The sequence below is a fragment of the Octopus sinensis genome, linkage group LG24, assembly GCF_006345805.1.
Source record: "Octopus sinensis linkage group LG24, ASM634580v1, whole genome shotgun sequence".
Lineage (NCBI taxonomy): Eukaryota > Metazoa > Mollusca > Cephalopoda > Octopoda > Octopodidae > Octopus > Octopus sinensis.
In genome coordinates this window covers 7,259,554-7,287,321 of record NC_043020.1, presented here as the reverse complement: position 1 = coordinate 7,287,321, position 27,768 = coordinate 7,259,554, and the positions used below count along the sequence as shown (strand labels likewise).

The 27,768-nt window shown below is 41.0% G+C and overlaps 1 protein-coding gene across 1 annotated transcript in view; it reads right to left on the bottom strand.

The window, feature by feature from the left end:
- Positions 1-2,593: 2,593 nt before the first annotated feature.
- Positions 2,594-27,768, bottom strand: part of LOC115223872 (phosphatidylinositol glycan anchor biosynthesis class U protein) — a 35,206-nt gene continuing 10,031 nt past the window's right edge. The window contains exons 2-11 of the mRNA XM_029794577.2: positions 26,387-26,451; positions 24,470-24,541; positions 20,882-20,944; positions 14,404-14,507; positions 11,412-11,512; positions 9,281-9,378; positions 8,609-8,772; positions 6,688-6,956; positions 5,322-5,464; positions 2,594-3,033 (exon numbers count right to left, since the gene is read on the bottom strand). Coding sequence (XP_029650437.1) covers positions 2,920-3,033; positions 5,322-5,464; positions 6,688-6,956; positions 8,609-8,772; positions 9,281-9,378; positions 11,412-11,512; positions 14,404-14,507; positions 20,882-20,944; positions 24,470-24,541; positions 26,387-26,451 — 1,193 coding nt within the window. The 3' untranslated portion in view covers positions 2,594-2,919. The remainder of the gene's footprint in view (positions 3,034-5,321; positions 5,465-6,687; positions 6,957-8,608; positions 8,773-9,280; positions 9,379-11,411; positions 11,513-14,403; positions 14,508-20,881; positions 20,945-24,469; positions 24,542-26,386; positions 26,452-27,768) is intronic.

Here is a 27,768-nt window from a genome sequence, read left to right as displayed (position 1 = left end):
TTGCCCAGGTGCCACACAGTGGGACTGAACCCGGAACCATGTGCTTGGTAAGCAAGCTACTTACCACACAGCCACAATGAATATCCGCACAGATGCAAGGATGACAGTTAATCAGAACAATGAGGCTGGATGAATGTGAGACAACAACTATCATCATGTGCAAAGCACTTCGTTACATGTTGCTCTGCGATCATTTCGACATCTGACATGTGGCACATGGTGCACCTGTACAGGTAATGTTGCTTTGATGGAGGAAGTGAACATATGTACAACACAAACATTTGATCACTATAAACAAATCACCTGTGTGGTTGTTCGGCAAGAAATTACCGAACCATCATACGTCGTATAGTGATGAGAGAGTCCATGATCATCATCATCTTTTAATGTCTGTTTTCCATGCTGGCATGGGTTGGACAGTTTGACTGAGGTCTGGAGACCCAGTGACTGCTCCAAACGCCAACCACTCTGAGAGTGCAGTGGGTGCTTTTTATGTGCCACCGGCAGGAACTTTTCAGCATAAAGGTAAGAGCCAAAGAGCAAGTTGTAGGAAGTAAAAGTTTCAATCAGTCCATAGAAGGTATAAAAAACAACTTTCAGGAACAATAGTGGTCTATTGACATATAAGGTTACTCTTTTATTTGTTTCAGTCATTTGACTGCAGCCATGCTGGAGCACCGCCTTTAATCGAGCAACTCGACCCCGGGACTTATTCTTTTTGTAAGCCCAGTACTTATTCTATCGGTATCCTTTGCCAAACCGCTAAGTAACGGGGACATAAACACACCAGCATCGGTTGTCAAGCAATGCTAGGGGGACAAACACAGACACAAACACACACATGCATATATATATACGACGGGCTTCTTTCAGTTTCCGTCTACTAAATCCACTCACAAGGCTTTGGCCGGCCTGAGGCTATAGTAGAAGACACTTGCCCGAGGTGCCACGCAGTGAGACTGAACCCGGAACCATGTGGTTGGTAAACAAGCTACTTACTACACAGCCACTCCTGTGCCTATATATTGTATATTTTTCCCATACCAAAGTTTGATAAGCTGTAAAAAATTATTTTATAATCTGCAGTTAGCAGCTGGGGTTGCAGTGCATGCGAATAAAAATGCAAAATTAGGGACTGGCGTAGATAAAATCCAGGCTGCATATGTGTCATAGCTAGGAGAATCTTGGAAGTAGAGGAGTAATCCACTAGCTACTTGTTGCACCAAAGATACCGCAGTCAAATGAAGGGATCCTGTGTTAACTTGCAGGAGCCCTTGTTTGGGTAATTACTACTTCTGAAGATCTGCCAGATATGAAATATGTGTAGCCTGGATTTTATCTACTCCATTTTGTAATTTTGGATATGTATATATATATTTATATATTTATAAAAGGCGCAGGAGTGGCTGTGTGGTAAGTAGCTTGTTTACCAACCATATGGTTCCAGGCTCAGTCCCACTGCATGGCACCTTGGGCAAGTGTCTTCTACTATAGCCTCGGGCCGACCAAAGCCTTGTGAGTGGATTTGGTAGACGGAAACTGAAAGAAGCCCATCGTATATATGTATATGTATATATATATATGTGCGTGTATGTTTGTGTGTCTGTGTTTGTCCCCCTAGCATTGCTTGACAGCTGATGCTGGTGTGTTTATGTCCCCGTCACTTAGCGGTTCGGCAAAAGAGACCGATAGAATAAGTACTGGGCTTACAAAAAGAATAAGTCTCTGGGTCGAGTTGCTCGATTAAAGGCGGTGCTCCAGCATGGCCACAGTCAAAATGACTGAAACAAGTAAAAAGAGAAAAAGAGAATACGAGGGGATGCTGAAAAGTTCCTGGCTTTCGGTAAAAGAAAATAGGGGACGATCTGTTAATTATGATTTTATTCAACATATTCCCCTCTCAGATTCACACACTTATTGCAGTGGCCCTTTAGTAAAAGAACTCAGAAGGTTGGACCTCCAGCCAGGCCTTTTGCAACACCCTTAAAGCCAGGAGTGGAGGCGCAATGGCCCAGTGGTTAGGGCAGCGGACTCGCGGTCGTAGGATCGCGGTTTCGATTCCCAGACCGGGCGTTGTGAGTGTTTATTGAGCGAAAACACCTAAAAGCTCCACGAGGCTCCGACAGGGGATGGTGGTGATCCCTGCTGTACTCTTTCACCACAACTTTCTCTCACTCTTACTTCCTGTTTCTGTTGTATCTGTATTTCAAGGGGCCGGCCTTGTCACTCTCTGTGTCACGCTGAATATCCCTGAGAACTACGTTAAGGGTATACGTGTCTGTGGAGTGCTCAGCCACTTACACGTTAATTTCACGAGCAGGCTGTTCCGTTGATCGGATCAACCGGAACCCTTGTCGTCGTAACCAACGGAGTGTTTCCATCCATAATAAAGCCAGGAACTTTTTAGCCCTACTTTGTAGTAGTGAGTGTTAGGGACAAAATTAGTTTAAAGGAGGCCCAGCTTTGCGTTCAGGACCCAGGGTAATTTTATTTGAGAAACTTGGTTTTTGGTAAAAAAAATGTATATCTTAAATGCCATCACATACAATAAGAATAACAACAACAACAACAATAATAATAATAATAATAATAATAATAATAATAAATAGCTGATTTTTATTCATCTTTTCTGTTATATCTGTAAACATTTCATAAGTAAAATGTATAACAACTAAAAAAAAAAAAAATTAAAAGAAACGGGTCTCAGAATAAAAGGAGACGTTTCCTTTTGAGAGAGAGAGAAAGAGAAGGAGAGAAAGAAGGGGAGAAAGAAGTTTTGTTCTTTAAAGTCAACTGCCATTTAGTTATGCTTTTGTACTTTTATGTGTGTTAGTCTGCACATGTGAGAGTGAGTGTGTGTGTGTGGTGATAATGGCATATAGAAATGGTAAATGGTCCAAAAAGAACCGCAAACTGCATTCATTCTAAAACTGCTTGGCATTCCTTGCCATTTTCTAATTTGTAATTGAGTCCATGATTCAGATCAAATTCCCAACGTAGGTTGGCGTACAAGAGATCCGTTACTAGAAAGATCTGGAAACAGGAGAAAAAAAAAAAAAGAGAGAGAGAAAAATAATTAGTAAAAAAAAAAAAAGAGGGAAAATTTATGAACGTATATAAAACTAAGAAAACAAAACAAATGACAATGGATTAATTTGCTAATAAAGGCAACAAGCCAGACTCATGTGAAGGAACATAACTAAATACCACAAGGTATTTAATGTCACTCTGCCTATCTGACCATCCAATGACGGATAATAATAATAATAATGATAATAATAATGATAATGATAATAATAATAATAATAATAATAATAATAATAATAATAACAATAATGAAAATAATAATGATAATAATAATGATAATAATAATAATAATAATGATAATAATAATGATAATAATAATAATAATAATAATAATAATGATAATAATAATGATAATAATAATAATAATAATAATGATAATAATAATGATAATAAAAATAACGATAATAATAATAATAATCGTTTCTGCTATAGGCACAAGGCCTGGAATTTGTGGGGAGGGGGAGGATAGTCAATGACAATGACCCCAGTGTTTTACTGGTATTTAATTTATTGGCCCCGGAAGTGTGAAAGACGTAGTTGACTGTGGTGGGGTTTGAACCCAAAATGTAAAGACAGATGAAATGCCGCTAAGCATTTTGCCCAGCTTGCTAACGATTCTGCCAGCTTGCTACTGTAATAATAATAATAATAATAATAATAAAAATACAAGCTGTGTTTACACTGGAGATTAAGAAACTGCATTTTATCAAAATCCATCAATTGATGATGATGATGATGACGATGACGAACGATTATGATGACGATCATCATCATCATCTAACATCCATGATCCATGCTGGCATGGGTTGGATGGTGTGACAGGGAACTGATGTGTTGAAGGACTGCATCGAGCCCCAATTCTTTTATTCGTTTCATTCCTTTGACTGCAGCCATGCTGGAGCACTGCCTTTAGTCGAACAAATCGACCCAGGACTTACTCATTGTAAGCCTAGTACTTTATTCTATCGGTCTCTTTTTGCCAAACCACTAAGTTACAGGGGACATAAACATACCAACATTGGTTGTCAAGCGATGTTGGGGAACAAACACAGACACACAAACATGCACACACACATGTACATATATATGACGGGCTTCTTTCAGTTTCCGTCTACCAAATCCGCTCACTAGGCATTGGTCGGCCCAGGGCTATAGCAGAAGACACTTGCCCAAGGCCACGCAGTGGGACTGAACCCAGAACCATGGTTGGTAAGCAAGCTTCTTACCAACAGCCACTCCTGCGCCATCATGTATATATATATATATATACACACACATGATGGGATTCTTTCAGTTTCCGTCTACCAAATCCGCTCACTAGGCATTGGTCGGCCCAGGGCTATAGCAGAAGACACTTGCCCAAGATGCCACGCAGTGGGACTGAACCCAGAACCATGTGGTTGGTAAGCAAGCTTCTTACCACACAGCCACTCCTGCGCCATCATGTATATATATATATACACACATGATGGGATTCTTTCAGTTTCCGTCTACCAAATCCGCTCACTAGGCATTGGTCGGCCCAGGGCTATAGCAGAAGACACTTGCCCAAGATGCCACGCAGTGGGACTGAACCCAGAACCATGTGGTTGGTAAGCAAGCTTCTTACCACACAGCCACTCCTGCGCCATCATGTATATATATATATATATACACACATGATGGGATTCTTTCAGTTTCCTTCTACCAAATCCACTCACAAGGCTTTGGTCAGTCCAAAAGTGCTAAACAGTGGGACTTGCCCAAAGCGCCCCACAGTGGGACTGAACCTGGTACCATGTGATTGTGGAGCATGCTTCTAACCACATGGCCATGTCTGCGCCTATCCATGTAAAAAAAAAAAAACCACCCCTAAAACAGATAATCATCATCATCATCATCATCGTTTAACGTCCGTTTTCCGCGCTAGCACGGGTTGGACGGTTTCGACCGGGGTCTGGGGAGCTCGGGACTGCCCCAGGCTCCAGTCTAGTCTGGCAGTGTTTCTACAGCTGGATGCCCTTCTAACGCCACCACTCCGTGAGTGTAGTGGGTGCTTTTTTCGTGCCACCTGCACAGGTGCCAGAGGGTCTGGCATCGGCCACGTTCGGATGGTGCTTTTTATGTGTGGGGGGGGGGGGTGCAGAAATATAGGGGAGCACCAGTGGGGAGGGGTGGGCCAGAACAATTTGTACGAACAAGAATGCTAAGTCGGTTCATAAACAGAACGAGGAACATGGAATTCCAGAACTTACTTCTGCTGTTGTGAAGACCAGAGTAATGGCGAAATAAAAGTTAGCGTTGGCACTGCCAGCGTAGAGCCAGAGGTGCCAGAGCAGCGGAGAGAAAACGGTACTGGTGATAAACATACAGGTTACTATAAAACTGTTCCGTAAATCTGAGAAAGAGAAAAGGAAAAACATGAAGGAAAGGAAGATGAAAATGTGGCAGGCCAACTGGAGCAGAGTGTGTGTGTGTGTGTGTGTGTGTGTGTGAGTGTGTGTGTTAGTGTTAATAATACATGTGTGTGTGTGTGTAATTGCAGAAAGAAAGAGGTGAAAACACTAGTGGAAGAAGACAGGTGGAGGAGGAAGAAGACAGGTGGAGGAGGAAGAAGACAGGTGGAGGAGGAAGAAGACAGGTGGAGGAGGAAGAAGACAGGTGGAGGAGGAAGAAGACAGGTGGTGACTGAAGATGAAGAAATTTGGAAAACAAGGAAGACTGAGTGAGAAAGATAAGAAGAGAACAGAAAGAGAGAAAAGAGAGAGGGAGAGAGAGGGGGAGAAAGAAGGAAGAGAGAGGAGAGAGAGAAGAAAGAGAGAGGGAGAGAGAAGGGGAGAAAGAAGGAAGAGAGAGGAGAGAGAGAAGAAAGAGAGAGGAGAGAGAGAAGAAAGAGAGCTAGATAGAGAGAAGAAGATGTAGAGGAGAGAGAAGAAAGAGAGAGGAGAGAGAAGAAAGGGAGAGAGAAGAGAGAGGGAGAGAGAGAAGAAAGAGAGAGGAGAGAGAGAAGAAAGAGAGAGGAGAGAGAAGAAAGAGAGAGGAGAGAGAAGAAAGAGAGAGGAGAGAGAAGAAAGGGAGAGAGAAGAGAGAGGGAGAGAGAGAAGGAAGAGAGGGGAGAGAAAAGAGAGAGAGAGAGGAGAGAGAAGAAAGAGAGAGAGGAGAGAGAAGAGAGAGGGGAGAGAGAAGAGAGAGAAGAAAGAGAAAGGGAGAGAGAGAAGGAAGAGAGAGGAGAGAGAAGAGAAAGGGGAGAGAGAGAAGGAAGAGAGAGAGGAGAGAAGAAAGAGAGAGAAAGAAGAGAGAGGAGAGAGAAGAGAGAGGGGAGAGAGAGAAGGAAGAGAGAGAGGAGAGAAGAGAGAGAGAGAAAGAAGAGAGAGGAGAGAGAAGAGAGAGAGAGAAGGAAGAGAGAGAGGAGAGAAGAGAGAGAGAGAAAGAAGAGAGAGAGAGAAGGAAGAGAGAGAGGAGAGAGAAGGGGGGAATATACTGAAGGATAGAGAAAGAAGAAAAGAGAGGAATAAGAAAGAATAAAAGAAAAATACGAAATGAGGAGACAGAAAAAAATAGAAAAAAAATTATAAAAAATAAAAATAAATAAAATAAAAAAAACTATGTTGAGGAACTTACACGGAAATAAATGTTTCCAAAGTGGAAGGAGACAGAGGAAGAGTGCGACATCTGAGTAACTTGGATAAGACTTGAAGACTCCGGTGAGGAATGTGAGAATGTACATAAGGAAGAGAGGCTGCTCTTTGAAGCGAATCGCAAGAGGAACCGTGTAGACGATGGCGTTGATTTGGAACACAAAAAGGAAGAACACCCGGAAGTGTTCAAACATCTCAGTGAAGAAATACCAGAAGACACCAATGTTTGGTGTTAAATCTGGAACTGTGAATCTACAAAAGAGAGAAAGGAAAGTAGGGGTAAAATGGGAGGAAGAGAAAGACAAAATTTCTAGAAAATTCTTTTGAGGGATTTGTGTGTACGTGTGTATATATATATATGTATATATATATCATCATCATCGTTTAACGTCCGTTCTCCATGCTAGCATGGGTTGGACGGTTCGACCGGGGATCTGGGAAGCCAGAAGGCTGCACCAGGCTCCGGTCTTATCTGTATATATATATATTTTCTTTTACTTGTTTCAGTCATTTTGACTGTGGCCATGCTGGAGCACCACCTTTAGTCGAGCAAACCGACCCCGGGACTTATTCTTTGTAAGCCCAGTACTTATTCTATCGGTCTCTTTTGCCGAACCGCTAAGTGACGGGGACATAAACACACCAGCATCGGTTGTCAAGCAATGCTAGGGGGACAAACACAGACACACAAACATACACGCACATACATATATATACATATATACGACGGGATTCTTTCAGTTTCCGTCTACCAAATCCACTCACAAGGCTTTGGTCGGCCCGAGGCTATAGTAGAAGACACTTGCCCAAGATGCCACGCAGTGGGACTGAACCCGGAACCATGTAGTTGGTAAACAAGCTACTTACCACACAGCCACTCCTGCACCTATTTATATATATATATATATATATAATAAATCTCTGAACGAGGTATAAACAGTAGCTGCATGACAATGTGAAGTATATTTGTCACTTAAATGTGGCTAACCACTAAGGGTGGATGCTACTGTAGCTTGTAGCCCCAGGAGGACACCTCCTCCAGCTGGCTATTGACACACTTTCTGTGCCCTATCAGTATTTGCAAAGGGAAGCCATCCTTCCCATCGTCGACCTGACGTGATGTGCATGGACCCAAGTTTCTGGGTATTTACCCGTCGTCAGCGCATGATAATCACCGGTCTTCGATGCGAAGGGGTCCCAATGCAAATACATATATCCTTTTTCCAGTGACGAAAAGTCACTGATCTCGAAAAAGTGTAAACAAGCAATAATAAATCTCTGAACGAGGTATCAACAGTAGCTGCATGACAATGTGAAGTATATATATATATATATATATATACTCTCTCTTTTACTTGTTTCAGTCATTTGATTGTGGCCATGCTGGAGCACCACCTTTAGTCGAGCAAATCCACCCCAAGACTTATTCTTTGTAAGCCTATAACTTATTCTATTGGTCTCTTTTGCCAAACCACTATGTTACGGGGATGTAAACACACCAGCATCAGTTGTCAAGCGATGTTTGGGGCACAAACACACACAAACATATACATACACATAGATACATATATACGACGGGCTTCTTTCAGTTTCCGTCTACCAAATCCACTTACGCATGCGCGGAAGTGTTTGTTCGACTAGGTGCTGCTGGCTTAATTAAGCACCACTCAAGTTAGAGAAGGGGTGCATATTATACACAAGGTTTAGGCTTTTCAGAAGTACAGCCTCCTAAAAATCCCCTGCGTATTATACTCAAGGGCAGACTATACTTGAGGATTTACGGTATATGTATAGCTGGAATGTCTCCTGGTTACCCCAATCAAGGCCAACTGGAGGTTAAACAACAATGTAAACAAACTTGAGAAGGAGGAGGAGGAGGAGAAGAAGAAAGAAAAGGTCCTTACATGAATCCATATATGGAATTAAAGAACTGCAGGGAGTCTTGTAGCATGTAAGAAATACTGAACAGCAGGCTTAACCAAAATACAAAAAGGATGAATGTTTTTATAAAATATGGCAAACTAGATGTGGTGTTTGAGTCTGTGTTTTTCTTTTGATAGCAATCACACTGGAAATAGAGGAAAAAGAGAAGAAAAAAAAACATGAAACACAAATGTAATTAAGGTAATTAACAGCTACCCCAAAAGGATGTAAAGAAAAGTCACTGCTAAGGGTATTGTCCAGTGTGCTAATGATTCTGCTAGCTCACCGCCATAATAACAAAAGTGATAATTGCTGAAGACTATCATTATGTAGTGCTTGGAGAATTATGGTAAATATATGCTTAGCACCACATAGCTCTGTCATCACCAAACCAGCCTCAATTAAGTAAAGCAACAATCTATGGTACTCTAGCTGTTGTCATCTTGTCTTATATTTTTCTCAGCACAGTCCACCTTGGGCTGCATTATCTAACGTGTTCTTCCCATTTTTTTAAGGTGGTAGTATGTGTGAGATCTGACATAGATTTAGCTGCTGTTTTTAGCTGTTTGACCAACCACATAAAGACTTTCAGAGTTAGAGAGTCCTGATGGATTAATGGTAGTAAGAGAGAGAGAGAGAGAGAGAATACTGACCTGGTAGAAATATAGAGCCGCGGGGACACAGAGCACCACAGGGTAGAAGCATTCATAGGTGGCCATTGCCAGGCATAAGGTGGATAGGATCATGTTGGCTGCAGAGAGAAAGAGAGACAGAGTGAGTGAGTGTGTATGAGAGAGAGTGTATGTGTGAGAGTGTGTGTGTGTGAGAAAGAGAGTGTATGTGTGAGAGTGAGTGAGCGCATGAGAGAGAGTTTGGGTGTGTGTGAGAGAAAGAGAATGTATGTGTGAGAGTGAGTGTGAGGGTGAGTGAGTGCATGAGAGAGGGTGTGTGTGTGTGTGTGAGTGTGAGTGAGTGCATGAGAGACAGTGTGTGTGATAGAAAGAGAGTGTATGTGTGAGAGTGAGTGTGAGTGAGTGCATGAGAGAGAGTGTGTGTGTGTGCATGCAAGAGTGTATGTGTGAGAGTGAGTGTGAGTGAGTGCATGAGAGAGAGTGTGTATGTGAGAGTGAATGTGTCTAAATGAGACAGTGAGGCTATATGAGAGAGAGAGAGAATGTGTGTGTGGATGTGTGTGCATGCTAGAGAGAGAGAGAGACAGAAGGAGTGTATGTGTGTATGAGAAAGACAGTGTATATGTGAATGTGAGTGAGAGTGTGTGTGTAGGAGAAAGAAAGTGTATGTCTGAGGGTGAGTGAGTGCATGAGAAAGAGAATGTATATGTGAGTGAGTGCATGAGAGAGAGAGGGGGAGTGTGTGTGGATGTGTGTGCATGCAAGAGAGTGTGTGTGTGTATGAGAAAGAGAATGTATGTTAGAGTGTGTCTTAATGAGAGAGTGAGGCTATACGAGAGAGAGAGAGAGAGAGAGAGAGAGAGAGAGTGTGTGTGTGTGTATGTGAGAGAGAGAGAGAGAGAGAGTGTGTGTGTGTGTGAGAGAGAGAGAGAGTGTGTGTGTGTATGTGAGAGAGAGAGAGAGAGTGTGTGTATGTGAGAGAGAGAGAGAGAGAAAGAGTGTGGATGTGTGTGTGTGTGAGACAGTGAGTGTATGGAAGAGTGTGAGCGTAAATATGAATCTGAAAGTGTGATAGAGAGGGAGAGAGAGAAAGAGAGAGTGAGAGTGTGTGAAACAGTAAGGGTATGCAAAAGAGAGAGAGAGGAAGTGTGAGAGAGGAAGACAGTTTGTGTATGTGAGAGGGAGAGAGAGAAAGAGAGTGATGTATTTTAGAATTTTGGTCCAGAAACACTACACACACACACGCATATGACAGCAAAAAACGATGTTTCTCCCTTGTTCTTGACTCTGGGCTGTCTTTTCTGCTTCTCCCCAGTTGGACCCCTGCTCTTTTTCAACTCTGCCTTAGTATCCTACTTCCAGCTATTTTTAGGGTCTCCTCACTTCCAGCTCCTTTATGGGTTCAAGATTAGGGCCTGATGCATAATGTAGGATGCTGATTTCCTTGAGGTGTGTTCCATGCAAAAAAGCACCCATGCCAGTGTCACACAGAAAGTACCCAGTACTCTCTGTAAAGTAGTTGGTACAAAGAAGGGCATCCAACCATAGAAACCAAACCAAATTAGACTGGAATCTGGTGCAGCCTTCCAGCTTGCAGCTCTGGTCAAATCATCCAATCCATGCCAGCATGGAAAGCAGAGTAATAATCATTTCACAAGTATCACACAATGTCAAGACTAGGGAACACAAACACACCTATACATATTCATATACATATATATGTATGTAAAGAAATTATGGAACTTTTTCATAGATAGGTTTATTTTTCTATTGGATTTACTGTTGATCAAAAATATTGCATCGTTTCTATTTTCCGGGAATTCATTATCGAAATGATATAGTATGTGAATACCTACTAAGTCAGTAACTTGGGCTGAATTGGCTGATCCCATGGTTATGTATGTATGCATATATATATATATATGTATGTATGTATGTGGAGCCTGGTGCAGCCTCTTGGCTTCTCAGACCCTGGTCGAACCGTCCAGCCCGTGCTAGCACGGGAAACAGACGTTAAACAATATAATATATATATATATTATGTATATATACATATATACAATATAATATATATATATATTATGTATAAATAAAATATACAAATGTGTGTGGTGTATGTGTTTACTCTGAAGAATTTTGAAGATGAACAAACCTTTAGCAGTCCAGTAGAAAGCCAACAAAATTAAAAAATTATGGATTATTCCAGTTGATCTGGCTAAACAAACTCCAATACTGTATGGATTCAAGAAATGCCTGGAAAAGATTAAAAAAAAAAAAGGAAAAAAAGAAAACAATTTTATTAAACATTTCCTTATAGACAGCAAAACTTAGGGACACACTGACAAAGGGCAAATGCTAACCAAGGAGTAATAAAAGCCACACACAGAATTTACACACGAAAAAGAATATAAATATATACAAATTTTCATACACAGAGAGAAGAACCTTGACGGGACTTCTTACATGCTAAAAAGGGCAGTTAAACACAAACCACAAGAAAAGGAATCCTTAAGGCACAGTACTAATTGGCACTAGAGTGAATAAAAAAATTAGTTAATCCTAATTCACTGTGGTGTCTATTAGCAGCATGTCTTAAGAATTCCTTTTTTTTTTGTGGTTTGGGTTTAACTGCCCTTTTTAGCATGTAAGAAGTCCTGTCAAATGTCTTCTCTCCGTGTATAAATCTTTATACACTCTTATAAATAAAAATATTTTGTCATGACTTTTATTAAGCATGCGAGCCACTGGTAATTGGTATTTTAAAAACCACTGGTATTTTAATTTTTTTACCCTCACTTATATTGCATTTCTAAATCTCAGAGAGACTTAAACAGTAGCAGCATGATAAAGTGATGGTATGTTGTCAACTTAATGTGACAGTCCCATAAAAGGGAAGAATGCTACTGTTATTTAGCCCTAGGAAACACCGTCTCCAGTTGGCCATGACACATTTCCTGTGTCCTTATGTTTACAAAGGGGGAGATAAGCACCTCTACCCAGCAATGCATAACGACACAGAAAATGTAACATGGCCAACTGGAAACGGTGTTTCATGGGCTAAATAGCAGTAGCATTCTTCCTTTTCATGGGACTGTTACATTAAGTTGACAACATACTATCACTATATATATATATATATATACTAGCATTATGACCCAGTGTTACCGGGAAATAGTGCTGGTTTGGTATAAATTTGTTAAATTAAAAATTTGTGGTAATAAAACATACAATGACATATTAAAAAGACGAATTAAAATTCCAGAGAAAAATACATAGAAGATAAATATACAAATTTACAAAAATACATAAAAGTTCATCTACGGGCCGTTTGGAGATGTGCCAATTAATATGAAACATATCATATATTTAAAATTGACACTCCCCTCGTTAGGATGTTTTTTACACACAACACATAGTACACGGAAACAAATGCACAATTACATACCTGCTACATGCGAAAGACCAGACATTATGTACTCCCCAAAATACTCTTAGATACTGAATGCTACTTTATAAGCATATAATTCAATCTAGCAGCTATAAGTAAATGGTATGCGCACAGCTCCATCTGGACTAATTCACTTCTGCACTCAAATTTTTAATCTTTTAATTTCTCCCATTCATGCAAAGCCACATATTCGAGTTCAAGTCCTTGATACATTTTATACTAATTGCTATTTTATCTTTTAATTGTTATATTACGATTTAATTACCATATTTTAGTTTTATTTTAATTACTACTTACTATATTTACTATATTTAATTCAACTGTTATTATTACCTCTAACTTTTATTGCTATTTTTATTTCTAAATTTCTTATGGAACGTCGAGTGGATCTTATGCGTACAATATATTTTTATATGATGTTTATATATTTATATATTACTATATAATTCTAAACGTCGAGCTTTATATCTGTTCTGTAGATATAAATGAATATATGAATAATATATGTATGTGTTTGATCTTTCTGTGGATTTTTAGTGTTCTTGTAGTTGGTGCTCGCATTGCCTCCCCTCAGATTAAAAAGTGTATACAGCTCATTTGAGCACTACTATTCCAGTCTCATATATTTTGAGCGTTGTTGTCACTAACGATCTCAAGATAAACTTTATATTTTGTAATATATATATACATCCATATACATACAAGAGAGATGTTTTTGTTTCACTTTTAACACGTAATACTGAAATAGTGGAGAAGATATGATATTGCTGTGGGTTCGCCCTAGGCAAGAAGTTAAACATTTTTTTTGCCCATGAAACTACATGGACCCTAAGTAAGGCATGTGTAAAATTTGAATGAAATTGGTTGTGTAGTTCTCAAGTTTTAGGGAATCATAGTGGAGAAGATATGATATTACTGTGGGCTCGCCCTAGGCGAAAGTTAAAAATTCTTTTTGCCCATGACACTACATGGACCCTAAGTAAGGCTTGTGTAAAATTTGAATGAAATTGGTTGTGTAGTTCTCAAGTTTTAGGGAAACAGACAGACATTCTCAGTTTTATATATATATAGATATATAAGTGTATATATACAAAGAGGATGGAAGTAGATGAAAAGGGGATTGGAGCAACATGAAATGAAGTGTGTGTTTATGCATGTATGTACAGTCATGTGCATGAGTGTGTGTGTATGTATGTATGTATGTATGTATGTGTATATATATATATATATATACTAGCACTATGACCTGTCGTATATATGTATCTATGTGTGTTTGTCCCCCGAACAACGCTTTGACAACCGATGGTGGTGTGTTTACATCCCCATAACCTAGTGGTTCAGCAAAAGAGACCGAGAGAATAAGTACTAGGCATCCAAAGAATAAGTCCTGGGGTCGATTTGCTCAAGTAAAGGCGGTGCTCCAGCATGGCCACAGTCAAATGACTGAAACAAGCAAAAGGGTATATATGCATATGAATATGCTCTTTAGGACCCCAGAATTAGCTGAGCTGAGTTCTGTTTGTTGTTACAGATGATGTAAGAAGGATTTCTTTGCTATGAAACAAAACAAAAAAAAAAAACCCCAACAAAACACAAAATAAGTACTGTATTTGATTTGTTCAACTAAAAGCTCTTTGAGGCAGTACTCCAGCATGGGCACAGTGCGGTGACTGAAACAAGCAAATGACATACTTACACTGCAACTATAAACACTTGCAATTTCTTTAAATTTTCTGCCTTCAAAAGGATGGGTGCTGCATCTTTCGAGTAAGTGTCAACATCATTGGTTTGCTTCTGAAGCTGGAAGAGGAAGAGGATTTCAGGGGTTACAAAAAGTTGATAATGCTTTCTGCTAAAGACACAAGGCCTGAAATTTGTGGGTGGTAGTCGTGGTGGGAGAGGGAGAAGAGTTGATTGCATTGATCTCAATATGAACTTGGAAAATGGAAAAAACGCTGCTAAACATTTCGTCTGGTGCAGTGGTTTTCAACCAGGGTTCCACGGAACCTTAGGGTTCCGCCAGTATAGTCCAGGGGTTCCGCAAGAAGTTACAAAACTGCTAAAATCGGCAGTAATTTTTAAGTCTCCTGTGCAGATATGTGTGCATAAGACTATTAAATTATTGTACAGGGGTTCCTCGAGCCAGTGTAATGTTTCCTTGGGGTTCCGCTCCAGCAAAAAGTTTGAAAAGCACTGGTCTGGTGTGATAACAGTTCTGCCCGCTGCTGCTGCCCCCCCACCCCCACCAAGTAAAAGACAAACACACACACACATATACATACATGATGATGATGGCCATCCACTCGTGACCGAGGAAGACCACTGCCGACCTTCAGGAACATTGTGTGCTCTAGGACTAACTTATATTTTGCATTTGCGGCTCCGTTGGTGGCTAATGAGCCCTGCTCTTGACAAGCATACAAGACTGCAAACATTGCAGACCAAGCTTTCCCCATTCACTTACACCAGCAGTGCACTTTCGAGCAGCACACTTAAGTTCTTCATGCTGGATACGTGCTCTCTCAAAAGTGTCGATCCCCTCCTTAACCTGCTTCCTCCATCTGTGGCGATGACAGGCATTGTTCTCCCAGTCAGTGTCCTGCATATCACAGGCCTTTAACGAGGACTTGACACATACATACATACATATATACATATATGATGCTCATGACAGTGGGAGAGAGAAGATTTAGATACCCAAAGCATCCATGAGATAATCTGCTTAGGGCAACAGGTGAGACATGTGGCTGGAGCAAAGACCCACCCAGGCAGGAAAACCACCCCAAAAGTAACACTGTGGGGGAATGATAAGGTTGAAAGGGGCAGTTAAGGCAAAGGGACAGGCTTGGAAAGACTGGAAGGACGAGGCTTGTAAGGAGCCTTAGAGAATGGCAAGAAGTGTATCTAAGTATGAGGAGTACTTGGCTGGAAGTGAAGCAGAGAGGAAGAGATCTGCACATGTCCTGCACGATGAGGATGAGAGGAGGGAAGTGTTTAAGATTGCAAGACAAAATGTAACAGAGAACTGAGATGGCATTGGTGAGAAATGTATTTGGAAGGATGAAGGCAAGTTCACCATCGATATGGAACAAAAGAAACTGGTGTGGAGGTGTTGTTATGAAAGGGTGCTGAATGTGGGGGAATGCATGGAATATCATCATCATCATCATTTAACGTCCGCTTTCCATGCCAGCATGGGTTGGATGGTTCAACTGGGGTCTGTGAAGCCAGAAGGCTGCTTAGGCCCAGTCTGATCTGGCAGTGTTTCTACGCCTGGATGCCCTTCCTAACGCCAACCACTCCGTGAGTGTAGTGGGTGCATTTTATGTGCCACCCGCACAGGTGCCAGACAGAGCTGGCAGACGGCCACGGATGGATGGTGCTTTTTATGTGCCACCGGCACAGGGGCCAGGCGAGGCTGGCAATGGCCACGACGAACGGATGGTGCTTTTTACGTGCCACCAGCATGGAGGCCAGTCGGGGCGGCACTGGCAACGGCCACGATCGGATGGTTCGGAATAATCAGGGATTATTCTATGCTGATCCCAAAAAAGGGACTGGCAATTCAAGTTGACAGAACACGGCAGATAAAGTTATCAAGGAATTGAAGAAAGAAAAGCTGTGGGTCCATTGGGGATAATTGTAGAGAAAGCTTAAAATATCGGGGGAAGAGTGATATAAAATTACTGCTTGGATAATTAAGCAAGTTATTCAGGGGTGTGTGATACTCAATGACTGATAAAGTGGTATCATCGTAAACTGCTACAAGGGCATAGGTGATGCCTTAGTGAGAACTAAAAATTGTAAAGGCATTTACAGAACAAATATTTTTTATGAGTTATTTGTTCTGCACTGAGTCAGATACACTCCCTTGTTACATTAATGATAGGTTCAGTGGAAACCAATAACCAATAAGGCTGGTGTTCATTAATTGCATTGTAAAAAAATATAATAAAAATATAGGTGCGGAGTGGCTGTGTGGTAAGAAGCTTGCTTCCCAACCACATAGTTCTGGGTTCAGTCCCAATGCGTGGTACCTTGAGCAAGTGTTCTCTATTACAACCTCTGGCCGACCAAAGCCTTGTGAGTGGATATGGTAGATGGAAACTTAAAGAAGCCCGTTGTGTATATATATATATATATACACAAACACATATACATATGTGTGTATGTGCACGTGTATTTGTGTTTATCCCCTCCACCATTGCTCAACAACTGATGTTGGTGTGTTTATATCCTTGTAACTTAGCAGTTCCGTAAAAGAGACTAGGCTTACAAAGAATAAGCCCTGGGGTCGATTTGTTCAACTAAACACGGTGCTCCAGCATGGCTGCAGTCAAATGACTGAAACAAGAAAAAGGAAAAAAGAAAATCAAGTGGAGACTCAATGGAGGAAGGGGAGGAGGAGACTGGGAAAAGGAAATGGGGAACTTAAGAGAAGGAGGAGGACGAGGAGGTAAAGAAGCAGGCAGAGGAGAAAGAAGAGGAAGGACAAAGAAGGGAGTGGGGGTGGGTGGAAACAAATAGAGAAAGTAGAGGAAAGCAAAGGAAAATGATATGAACGGAGGGAGGGAGGGAGGAGAAAAAGAAGAGGAAGAAGAAACAAAAGCAAAGAAAGAAAGACAGGGAATTTGTGGGGGGGGGGGGGAGAAGGGACCTAAGAAAGGGGCCAAAAAGAAGAAGATTCATGCAACAAAATCGCCTGAAACCCATTTGTCCCAATATGTCTTTCAGGAAGCAGGGTCATGCATCAAACTCAACAATCGTCCTAGCCACCAATACCTATTTCTTTACTACCCTCAAGGGGCTAAACACAGAGGGGACAGACAAGGACAGACAAACGGATTAAGTCGATTAGATCGACCCCAGTGCGTAAGGCAAAGTCGATCTCGGCGGAATTTGAACTCTGAACGAAATTCCTATTTCTTTACTACCCACAAGGGGCTAAACACAGAGGGGACAGACAAGGACAGACAAACGGATTAAGTCGATCATATCGACCCCAATGCGTAACTGGTACTTATTTAATCGACCCCGAAAGGATAAAAGGCAAAGTCGACATCGGTGGAATTTGAACTCAGAACGTAGCGGCAGAGACGAAATACCTATTCTTTACTACCCACAAGGGGCTAAACACAAGACGGACAGACATAGGTATTAAGTCGATCATATCGACCCCAGTGTGTAACTGGTACTTATTTAATCGACCCCGAAGGGATGAAAGGCCAAGTCCACCTCGGCGGAATTTAATCAACTCAGAACGTAGCGGCAGACGAAATACCTATTTCTTTACTACCCACAAGGGCTAAACAAGAGGGGACAGACAAGGACAGACAAAGGAGATTAAGTCGATTAGATCGACCCCAGTGCGTAAGGCAAAGTCGATCTCGGCGGAATTTGAACTCTGAACGAAATTCCTATTTCTTTACTACCCACAAGGGGCTACTAAACACAGAGGGACAGACAAGGACAGACAAACGGATTAAGTCGATCATATCGACCCCAGTGTGTAACTGGTACTTATTTAATCGACCCCGAAAGGATAAAAGGCAAAGTCGACATCGGTGGAATTTGAACTCAGAACGTAGCGGCAGACGAAATACCTATTTCTTTACTACCCACAAGGGGCTAAACACAGACGGGACAGACATAGGTATTAAGTCGATTACATCGACCCCCAGTGCGTAACTGGTACTTATTTAATCGACCCCGAAGGGATGAAAGGCAAAGTCCACCTCGGCGGAATTTTAACTCAGAACGTAGCGGCAGACGAAATACCTATTTCTTTACTACCCACAAGGGGCTAAACACAGACGGGACAGACATAGGTATTAAGTCGATTACATCGACCCCCAGTGCGTAACTGGTACTTATTTAATCGACCCCGAAGGGATGAAAGGCAAAGTCCACCTCGGCGGAATTTTAACTCAGAACATAGCGGCAGACGAAATACCTATTTCTTATACCCACAAGGGGTAAAACACAGACGGGACAGACATAGGTATTAAGTCGATTACATCGACCCCCAGTGCGTAACTGGTACTTATTTAATCGACCCCGAAGGGATGAAAGGCACAAGTCCACCTCGGCGGAATTTAACTCAGAACGTAGCGGCAGACGAAATACCATTTCTTTACTACCCACAAGGGCTAAACACAGACGGGACAGACATAGGTATTAAGTCGATTACATCGACCCCCAGTGCGTAACTGGTACTTATTTAATCGACCCCGAAGGGATGAAAGGCAAAGTCCACCTCGGCGGAATTTTAACTCAGAACGTAGCGGCAGACGAAATACCTATTTCTTTACTACCCACAAGGGGCTAAACATAGAGGGGACAGACAAGGACAGACATAGGTATTAAGTCGATTACATCGACCCCAGTGCGTAACTGGTACTTATTTAATCGACCCCGAAGGGATGAAAGGCAAAGTCCACCTCGGCAGAATTTTAACTCAGAACGTAGCGGCAGACGAAATACCTATTTCTTTACTACCCACAAGGGGCTAAACATAGAGGGGACAGACAAGGACAGACAAATGGATTAAGTCGATTATATCGACCCCAATGCGTAACTGGTACTTATTTAATCGACCCCGAAAGGATGAAGGGCAAAGTCGACCTCGGCGGAATTTCAACTCAGAACGTAGCGGCAGACGAAATACCTATTTCTTTACTACCCACAAGGGGCTAAACACAGACGGGACAGACAAAGGTATTAAGTCGATTACATCGACCCCCGTGCGTAACTGGTACTTATTTAATCGACCCCGAAGGGATGAAAGGCAAAGTCCACCTCGGCGGAATTTTAACTCAGAACGTAGCGGCAGACGAAAATACCTATTTCTTTACTACCACACAGGGGGCTAAACCACCAGAACGGGACAGACATAGGTATTAGTCGATTAACATCGACCCCCAGTGCGTAACTGGTACTTATTTAATCGACCCCGAAGGGATGAAAGGCAAAGTCCACCTCGGCGGAATTTTAACTCAGAACGTAGCGGCAGACGAAATACCTATTTCTTTACTACCCACAAGGGGCTAAACATAGAGGGGACAGACAAGGACAGACAAATGGATTAAGTCGATTATATCGACCCCAATGCGTAACTGGTACTTATTTAATCGACCCCGAAAGGATAAAAGGCAAAGTCGACATCGGTGGAATTTGAACTCAGAACGTAGCGGCAGACGAAATACCTATTTCTTTACTACCCACAAGGGGCTAAACACAGACGGGACAGACATAGGTATTAAGTCGATTACATCGACCCCAGTGCGTAACTGGTACTTTAATCGACCCCGAAGGGATGAAAGGCAAAGTCCACCTCGGCAGGAATTTAACTCAGAACGTAGCGGCAGACGAAATACCTATTTCTTTACTACCCACAAGGGCCTAAACATAGAGGGACAGACAAGGACAGACAAATGGATTAAGTCGATTATATCGACCCCAATGCGTAACTGGTACTTATTAATCGACCCCGAAAGGATGAAGGGCAAAGTCGACCTCGCGGATTTCAACTCAGACGTAGCGGCAGACGAAATACCTATTTCTTTACTACCCACAAGGGGCTAAACATAGAGGGGACAAACAAGGACAGACAAACGGATTAAGTCGATCATATCGACCCCACTAACTGGTACTTATTTAATCGACCCCGAAAGGATGAAAGGCAAAGTTGACCTCGCCGGAATTCGAACTCAGACCGTAGCGGCAGACGAAATACCTATTTCTTTACTAGCCACAAGGGGCTAAACATAGAGGGGACAAACAAGGACAGACATGGGTATTAAGTCGATTACATCGACCCCAGTGCGTAACTGGTACTTATTTAATCGACCCCGAAAAGATGAAAGGCAAAGTCGACCTCGGCGGAATTTGAACTCAGAACGAAGCGGCAGACGAAATACTGCTAAGCATTTCGCCCGGCGTGCTAACATTTCTGCCAGCTCGCCGCCTTCTTAGCCATCAATATCTTCATCATCATCGTCGTTGTTTAATGTTTGTCTTCCATGCTGGCAAAGGAACAGGTGTTGGCATGAACCAATCAATCACATTCGAAGTGACATGCAGTAAATCTAAGACAACACTTCTGACAGGTTTAGAATTAATAACAGGCCATTAATTAAGCAACAGAAAAACATGAGGACAGGACAATCACTCACCAGGTATCGGGCAAAAAGCTTAGCTATTTTCATAAGGAGAACTCCTGTGAGAGCATCAATGGCCTGAAGGAAAAAGAAAAAAACAAAATGAGAAGAGACAACAGATGCATTTAAATGATTGGCAATGTTATACACACACACACACATAGATACATACAAGTAGTGGACATAAACACACCAACACTGGTTGACAAGTGGTGGTGGGAGAACAAACAAACACACACACACACATATATACATACCTATGTACATCTATGTATTCTAAGCGGATGTGTTGAATGAAATCAACCCCAGTCGCTTTTGCCGAACGGCTATGTTACAGGGACATAAACACACCAACACTGGTTGACAAGTGGTGGTGGGAGAACAAACAAACACACACACACATATACATACCTATGTACATCTATGTATTCTAAGCGGATGTGTTGAATGAAATCAACCTCAGTCGCTTTTGCCGAACGGCTATGTTAGAGGGACATAAACACACCAACACTGGTTGACAAGTAGTGGTGGGAGAACAAACAAACACACACACACACACATATACATACCTATGTACATCTATGTATTCTAAGCGGATGTGTTGAATGAAATCAACCTCAGTCGCTTTTGCCAAACGGCTATGTTAACAGGGACATAAACACACCAACACTGGTTGACAAGTAGTGGTTTGAGAACAAACAAACAACACACACAACACCCCACACATATACATACCTATGTAACATCTATGTATTCTAAGCGGATGTGTTGAATGAAATCAACCTCAGTCGCTTTTGCCAAACGGCTATGTTACAGGGACATAAACACACCAACACTGGTTGACAAGTAGTGGTGGGAGAACAAACAAACACACACACACACACACACACACATATACATACCTATGTACATCTATGTATTCTAAGCGGATGTGTTGAATGAAATCAACCTCAGTCGCTTTTGCCGAACGGCTATGTTACAGGGACATAAACACACCAACACTGGTTGACAAGTGGTGGTGGAAGAACAAACAAACACACACACATATACATACCTGTGTACATCTATGTATTCTAAGCGGATGTGTTGAATGAAATCAACCTCAGTCGCTTTTGCCGAACGGCTATGTTAGAGGGACATAAACACACCAACACTGGTTGACAAGTGGTGGTGGAAGAACAAACAACACACACACATATACATACCTGTGTACATCTATGTATTCTAAGCGGATGTGTTAATGAAATCAACCTCAGTCGCTTTGCCGGCAACGGCTATGTTACAGGGACATAAACACACCAACACTGGTTGACAAGTAGTGGTGGGAGAACAAACAAACACACACACACACACACACACACATATACATACCTATGTACATCTATGTATTCTAAGCGGATGTGTTGAATGAAATCAACCTCAGTCCTTTTTTTGCCGAACGGCTATGTTACAGGGACATAAACACAACCAACACTGGTTGACAAGTGGGTGTGGAAGAACAAACAAACACACACACATATACATACCTGTGTACATCTATGTATTCTAAGCGGATGTGTTGAATGAAATCAACCTCAGTCGCTTTTGCCGAACGGCTATGTTACAGGGACATAAACACACCAACACTGGTTGACAAGTGGTGGTGGAAAAACAAACACACACACATATACATACCTGTACATCTATGTATCTAAGCGGATGTGTTGAATGAAATCAACCTCAGTCGCTTTTGCCGAACGGCTATGTTAGAGGGACATAAACACACCAACACTGGTTGACAAGTGGTGGTGGAAGAACAAACAAACACACACACATATACATACCTGTTTACATCTATGTATTCTAAGCGGAATGTGTTGAATGAAATCAACCTCAGTCGCTTTTGCCGAACGGCTATGTTACAGGGACATAAACACACCAACACTGGTTGACAAGTGTGTGGTGATGGAAAAACAAACAAACACACACACATATACATACCTATGTACATCTATGTATTCTAAGCGGATGTGTTGAATGAAATCAACCCCAGTCGCTTTTGCCGAACGGCTATGTTACAGGGACATAAACACACCAACACTGGTTGACAAGAGGTGGTGGGAGAATAGACACAAACACACACACAACCGAGGTTAGGCTCAGCAGCCCTTCTTGTTTGTTTTCACTGTCCTGTTTTTGTCACCCATCTCGACCCTCCAAAAGATCGCAAATTTTATTTAATTTGCTTTGCAGGACCAACTGTTCTATTGAAAGCGTATCTTGTCGTGACATGCTCGAAATACGGATTAGAAAAACAGCCGACAACTGATGAAGGGTCGTGCCTTGTGTTGCATGTCTTGTTTTCCATTTGTTTCTTTTGTTGCTAGCACAAAAAGCCCTTATTCCATGTCCTTGTACTTTGTATTTTTTGTTGTTTAAGTTCTGTGATGTCCTGTGCCCAAATATGCATATACGTGTATATATGCATACATATATATTATTTATATTATTATTATATATATATAGTGAAGGTGCATGGCTCAGTGGTTAGAGTGTCAAGCTTACTATCGTGAGGTTGTGAGTTCGAATCCCGGACCAGGCTGGGTATTGTGTTCTTGAGCAAGACACTTTATTTCACGTTGCTCCAATTCACTCAGCTGTAGAAATGAATTGCGACATCACTGGTGCCAAGCTATATCGGCCTTTGCCTTTCCCTTGGATAACACTGTTGGCGTGAAGATGGGAGGCCGGTATGCATGGGCGACTGCTGGTCTTCCATAAACAACCTTGCCCGGACTTGTGCCTGGGAGGTTAACTTTGTAGGTGCAATCCCAGGGTCATTCATGACTGAAAGGGGTCTCAGCATGATGTCCTGTACCCATATATGCATGCATATATACATATATATGTAAGTATGTACATATATGCATGTATATATACATATATATGTAGGTATGTACATATATGTATGTATATATGCATATATTTATATATTATTTATATTATTATATGATCTAACACCACGCATCCTTTTCCAAGTAATTTTTATATATATGTATATATATATATGTGTGTGTGTGTATATATATATATATATATATATATATATAAAGATAAATTAAATAGAGAGATACTATTGGCAGTCCAATAATTTATTTATTATTATAAAATTACAATATTACACAATATACTAGGAATATTATATAACAAACAATTATCAAAACAACCAAAAAAGGCCAACAAATTGTTTCGACTTTATACATTTTCTGATATATATACACAATAACAATTCCCTTATATATATAATACAACCCTTTGAAGGAACTCTTTTCCTCAGTTTGTTACTTTATACACACATGCACAATGAGCTTCTTTCAGTTTCCGTCTACCAAATCCACTCACAAGGCTCTGGCCAGCCTGAGGCTGCTATAGTAGAAAACATTTGCCTGAACTGTGGGACTGAACCGAGAACCATGTGGTTAAGAAGCAAACTTCTAACCACAACAGAGCCATGCTAGCATAAATATGTTCCTGATGTAACCCATTTTCTCTCTGTCTGTCTGTCTCTTTCTGAAGACTATCACGTCAACAACATCAATAAGATTAGTTTCAGAAAAAACTTACCAGGAACACAAGATAGTCGCTCTGTCCAAATATTTCCAGCATAACATTTGAGAATTTCAACATAAGAGGTGTCTGAAAGAGGTAATAATAATAATAATAATAATAATAATGAGAAGAAGAAGAAGAATTGGAAGAAGAAGAAGAAGAAGAAGAAGGATTGAAGAAGTAGAAGAGAGGGAAGAGAAGAAGAAAAAGAGGAAGAAGAAAAAGAATTGAAGAAGAAGAGAGGAAGAAGAAGAAGAAAAAGAGGAAGAAGAAAAAGAATTGAAGAAGAAGAAGAGGAAGAAGAAGAAGAAGAAGAAGAAAAAGAAGAGGAATAAGAAGAAAAAGAAGAGGAAGAAGAAAAAGAATTGAAGAAGAAGAATCCTTTCTACTATAGGCACAAGGCCTGAAATTTTGAGGGAAGAGATGAGTCAATTACATCACCCCAGTGCATAACTGGTACTTAATTTATTGACCCCCAAAAGGATGAAAGCAAAGTCAACCTCAGTGGAATTTGAACTCAGAATGTAAAGACAGACAACAGGCTGCTAAGTATTTTGTCTGGTGTACTAATGATTCTGCTAACTTGCCACCAATAATAACAACAGACCATTCTACTGGGTGGTTCATGTTAGGAAGGGCATTCAGCTGTAAAAAAACCATGCCGAAACAGAGACACAGATGTCTGGTGCAGGCTCCTGCCTGGCCAGCACCTGTCAACCTGTCCAACCCATGTCAACATGGAAAGCAGACTTTCTTTACTGTATTTATTTTGAGATGCTCTGTGTTTCTTTCAATTAATTTTAAATATAACAAAGAATTTAGTAAAATAACTTAGTTACCATTCAGCCATTGTCAGGAACATAAATTGTGACTAAGGTTTAGTGGAAGATTTTAGTTCAAAACTTAGGAAAACAAGACATTTGTACTACAGAGCCAAAGGTGGTTGCAGCCAGGATGGTAACGAAAGGGTTAAGAATTGTTTCTCTATTATATATTTTAACCCTTTTCTTACCATATTTCTGTTGAGATGTTCTGTGTTTCTTTCAATTACTTTAAATATAACAAAGAATTTAGTAAAATAACTTCATTATCATTCAGCTAGTGTTAGGAACATAAATTATGACTAAGGTTTGGTGGAAGATTTTAATTCAGAACTTATGGAAACAAGACATTTGTACTACAGAGCCAAAGGTGGTTTCAGCCGGGTTGGTAACGAAAGGGTTAAATAATGATGTTGATGATGAAACCCTTTCTACCACAGGCAAAGGGCTTGATATTTTGGGGGGAGGGGGTAGCAGAAGCAAATAAGAAAGAAACCGGCTTATAGAAAATGGTAAATTGTCATAAGCATGGCAAACAGCAAGAATCAAAAGGATGACCTGCATATTTATTTTTATTTTATTTTATCTAGTTTCAGCTCACGAGCTGTGGCCATGCTGGAGCACTGCCATTCATATTTATTTTTGATACGTTCCGACAGATTCACACCTGAATATGCTAATCGCTTTTGTGCTTTTTGTTGCGGGGAAAACATCATCTTTATGACAAATATGTATTCATAACACACCTTGATTCTTCAGTACAAGCGTTTCTGGGACAGTTGCTGTGTCTCATCAGTAAGAAGCCTCCTGCAACCTCTCACTTCCCTGGATCAATGAATCTAACAAGAGTTGATGCCCTGATATATTCACTGATATATCCCTGCTCTCTGCTGTTTGGGGCAGTGATGGCTATCCTATCCAGCACATCGCCCTTGCAATCATCTGAGGCAATGCTTTTTCCATTTTGTCCTCTGGGAGAACCATGGGGCAGACCGACAAGCCCATTCCCACCCCACCTTTTTTTTTAGGTATTACTTGTTACTTTCTGTTGATCGCTTCCAACCGACAATAAATAAAGCAGGAATCAAAAAGGAAGACTTTAGAAATTTACCTCATGAAAAAGATCCCCAGAATAAGGAGAGACATTTTCTCTTGTGAGAAAGACACCTTCCATCACTGAAAGAAGAAGAAGAAAATAATAATAATAATAATAATAATAATAATGATAATAATAATACGGTGGCACGTAAAAAGCACCATCCGATCCTGGCCGTTTGCCAGCCTCGCCTGGCACGTAAAAAGCACCCACTACACGCATGGAGTGGTTGGCGTTAGGAAGGGCATCCAGCCGTAGAAACATTGCCAGATCAGACTGGGCCTGGTCCAGCCTTCTGGCTTCCCAGACCCCAGTTGAACCGTCCAACCCATGCCAGCATGGAAAGCGGAAGCTAAACGATGATGACGAATAATAAATAACAACCTTTTCTACTATAGGCACTTGGCCTGAATTTTGTGGGGAGGGGGAAGGTTGATCACATCAACCCCAGTATTTAACTGGTATTTAATTTATCAAACCCCAAAAGGATGAAAGGCAAAGTTGACCTCGGCGGAATTTGAACTCAGCATGTAGTGACAGGTGAAATACTGCTAAGCATTTTGCCTGCCATGCTAACGATTCTGCCAGCTCGCTGCCTTAATAATAATAATAACAATAATAATAACAACAACAACAATACAAAAAGAAAACAATGGTTTCAAATTTTGCCACAAGGGTAACAATTTTGGGGAGGGGATGAGTTGATTACACTGACCCCAATATTCAACTGGTACCTATTTTATCGACCCCGGAAGAATGAAAGGCTAAGTTGACCTCGGTGGAATTTGAACTCAGAATGTGAAAAAGTCGAAATGCCACTAAGCATTTTACCTGGTATGCTAACGATTCTGCCAGCTTGCTGCATTTAATAATAATAATAATAATCCTTTTCCTCTCTGTCTTTCTTCCTCCATTTTTTTCTATCCCATGACTTTGTAAATGAAGAATCTGGTGTGTTTATTTTAATGACCTACTATTGTATACAGTGAGTTTCTTTGCCCTAGGTGTCGGGAAGACACTCAGCAAGAAATGGAAATAAAATTGAAAGAAGAGGATAATAATAATAATAATTAATTCATTTTATTGGCCACAAGGGCTGACACACATGATTAGAAAACATAAAGGGACAAAAGGTTACAAAGGGTTTTGTCCGTTTGTGAAAAATATCGTGTAAAAACAGTGTAACAATGAAATAATATAACAACGAAAAACTCCCAATAGGGGGAGGCGTTACGAAAGGTTCCTGGTGGAAAAACCCATAAAAGCCAATGGGAGCCTGGTCAAAAGGGGGGTAGAGAGCCCCTTTCTCCTTTTATAAAACCTTTTTCAATCACAGGCGAAACCTGAGAATTGGTCCATTTACACTGGATAATAAATAAATTTAGAAAAAAGCAATA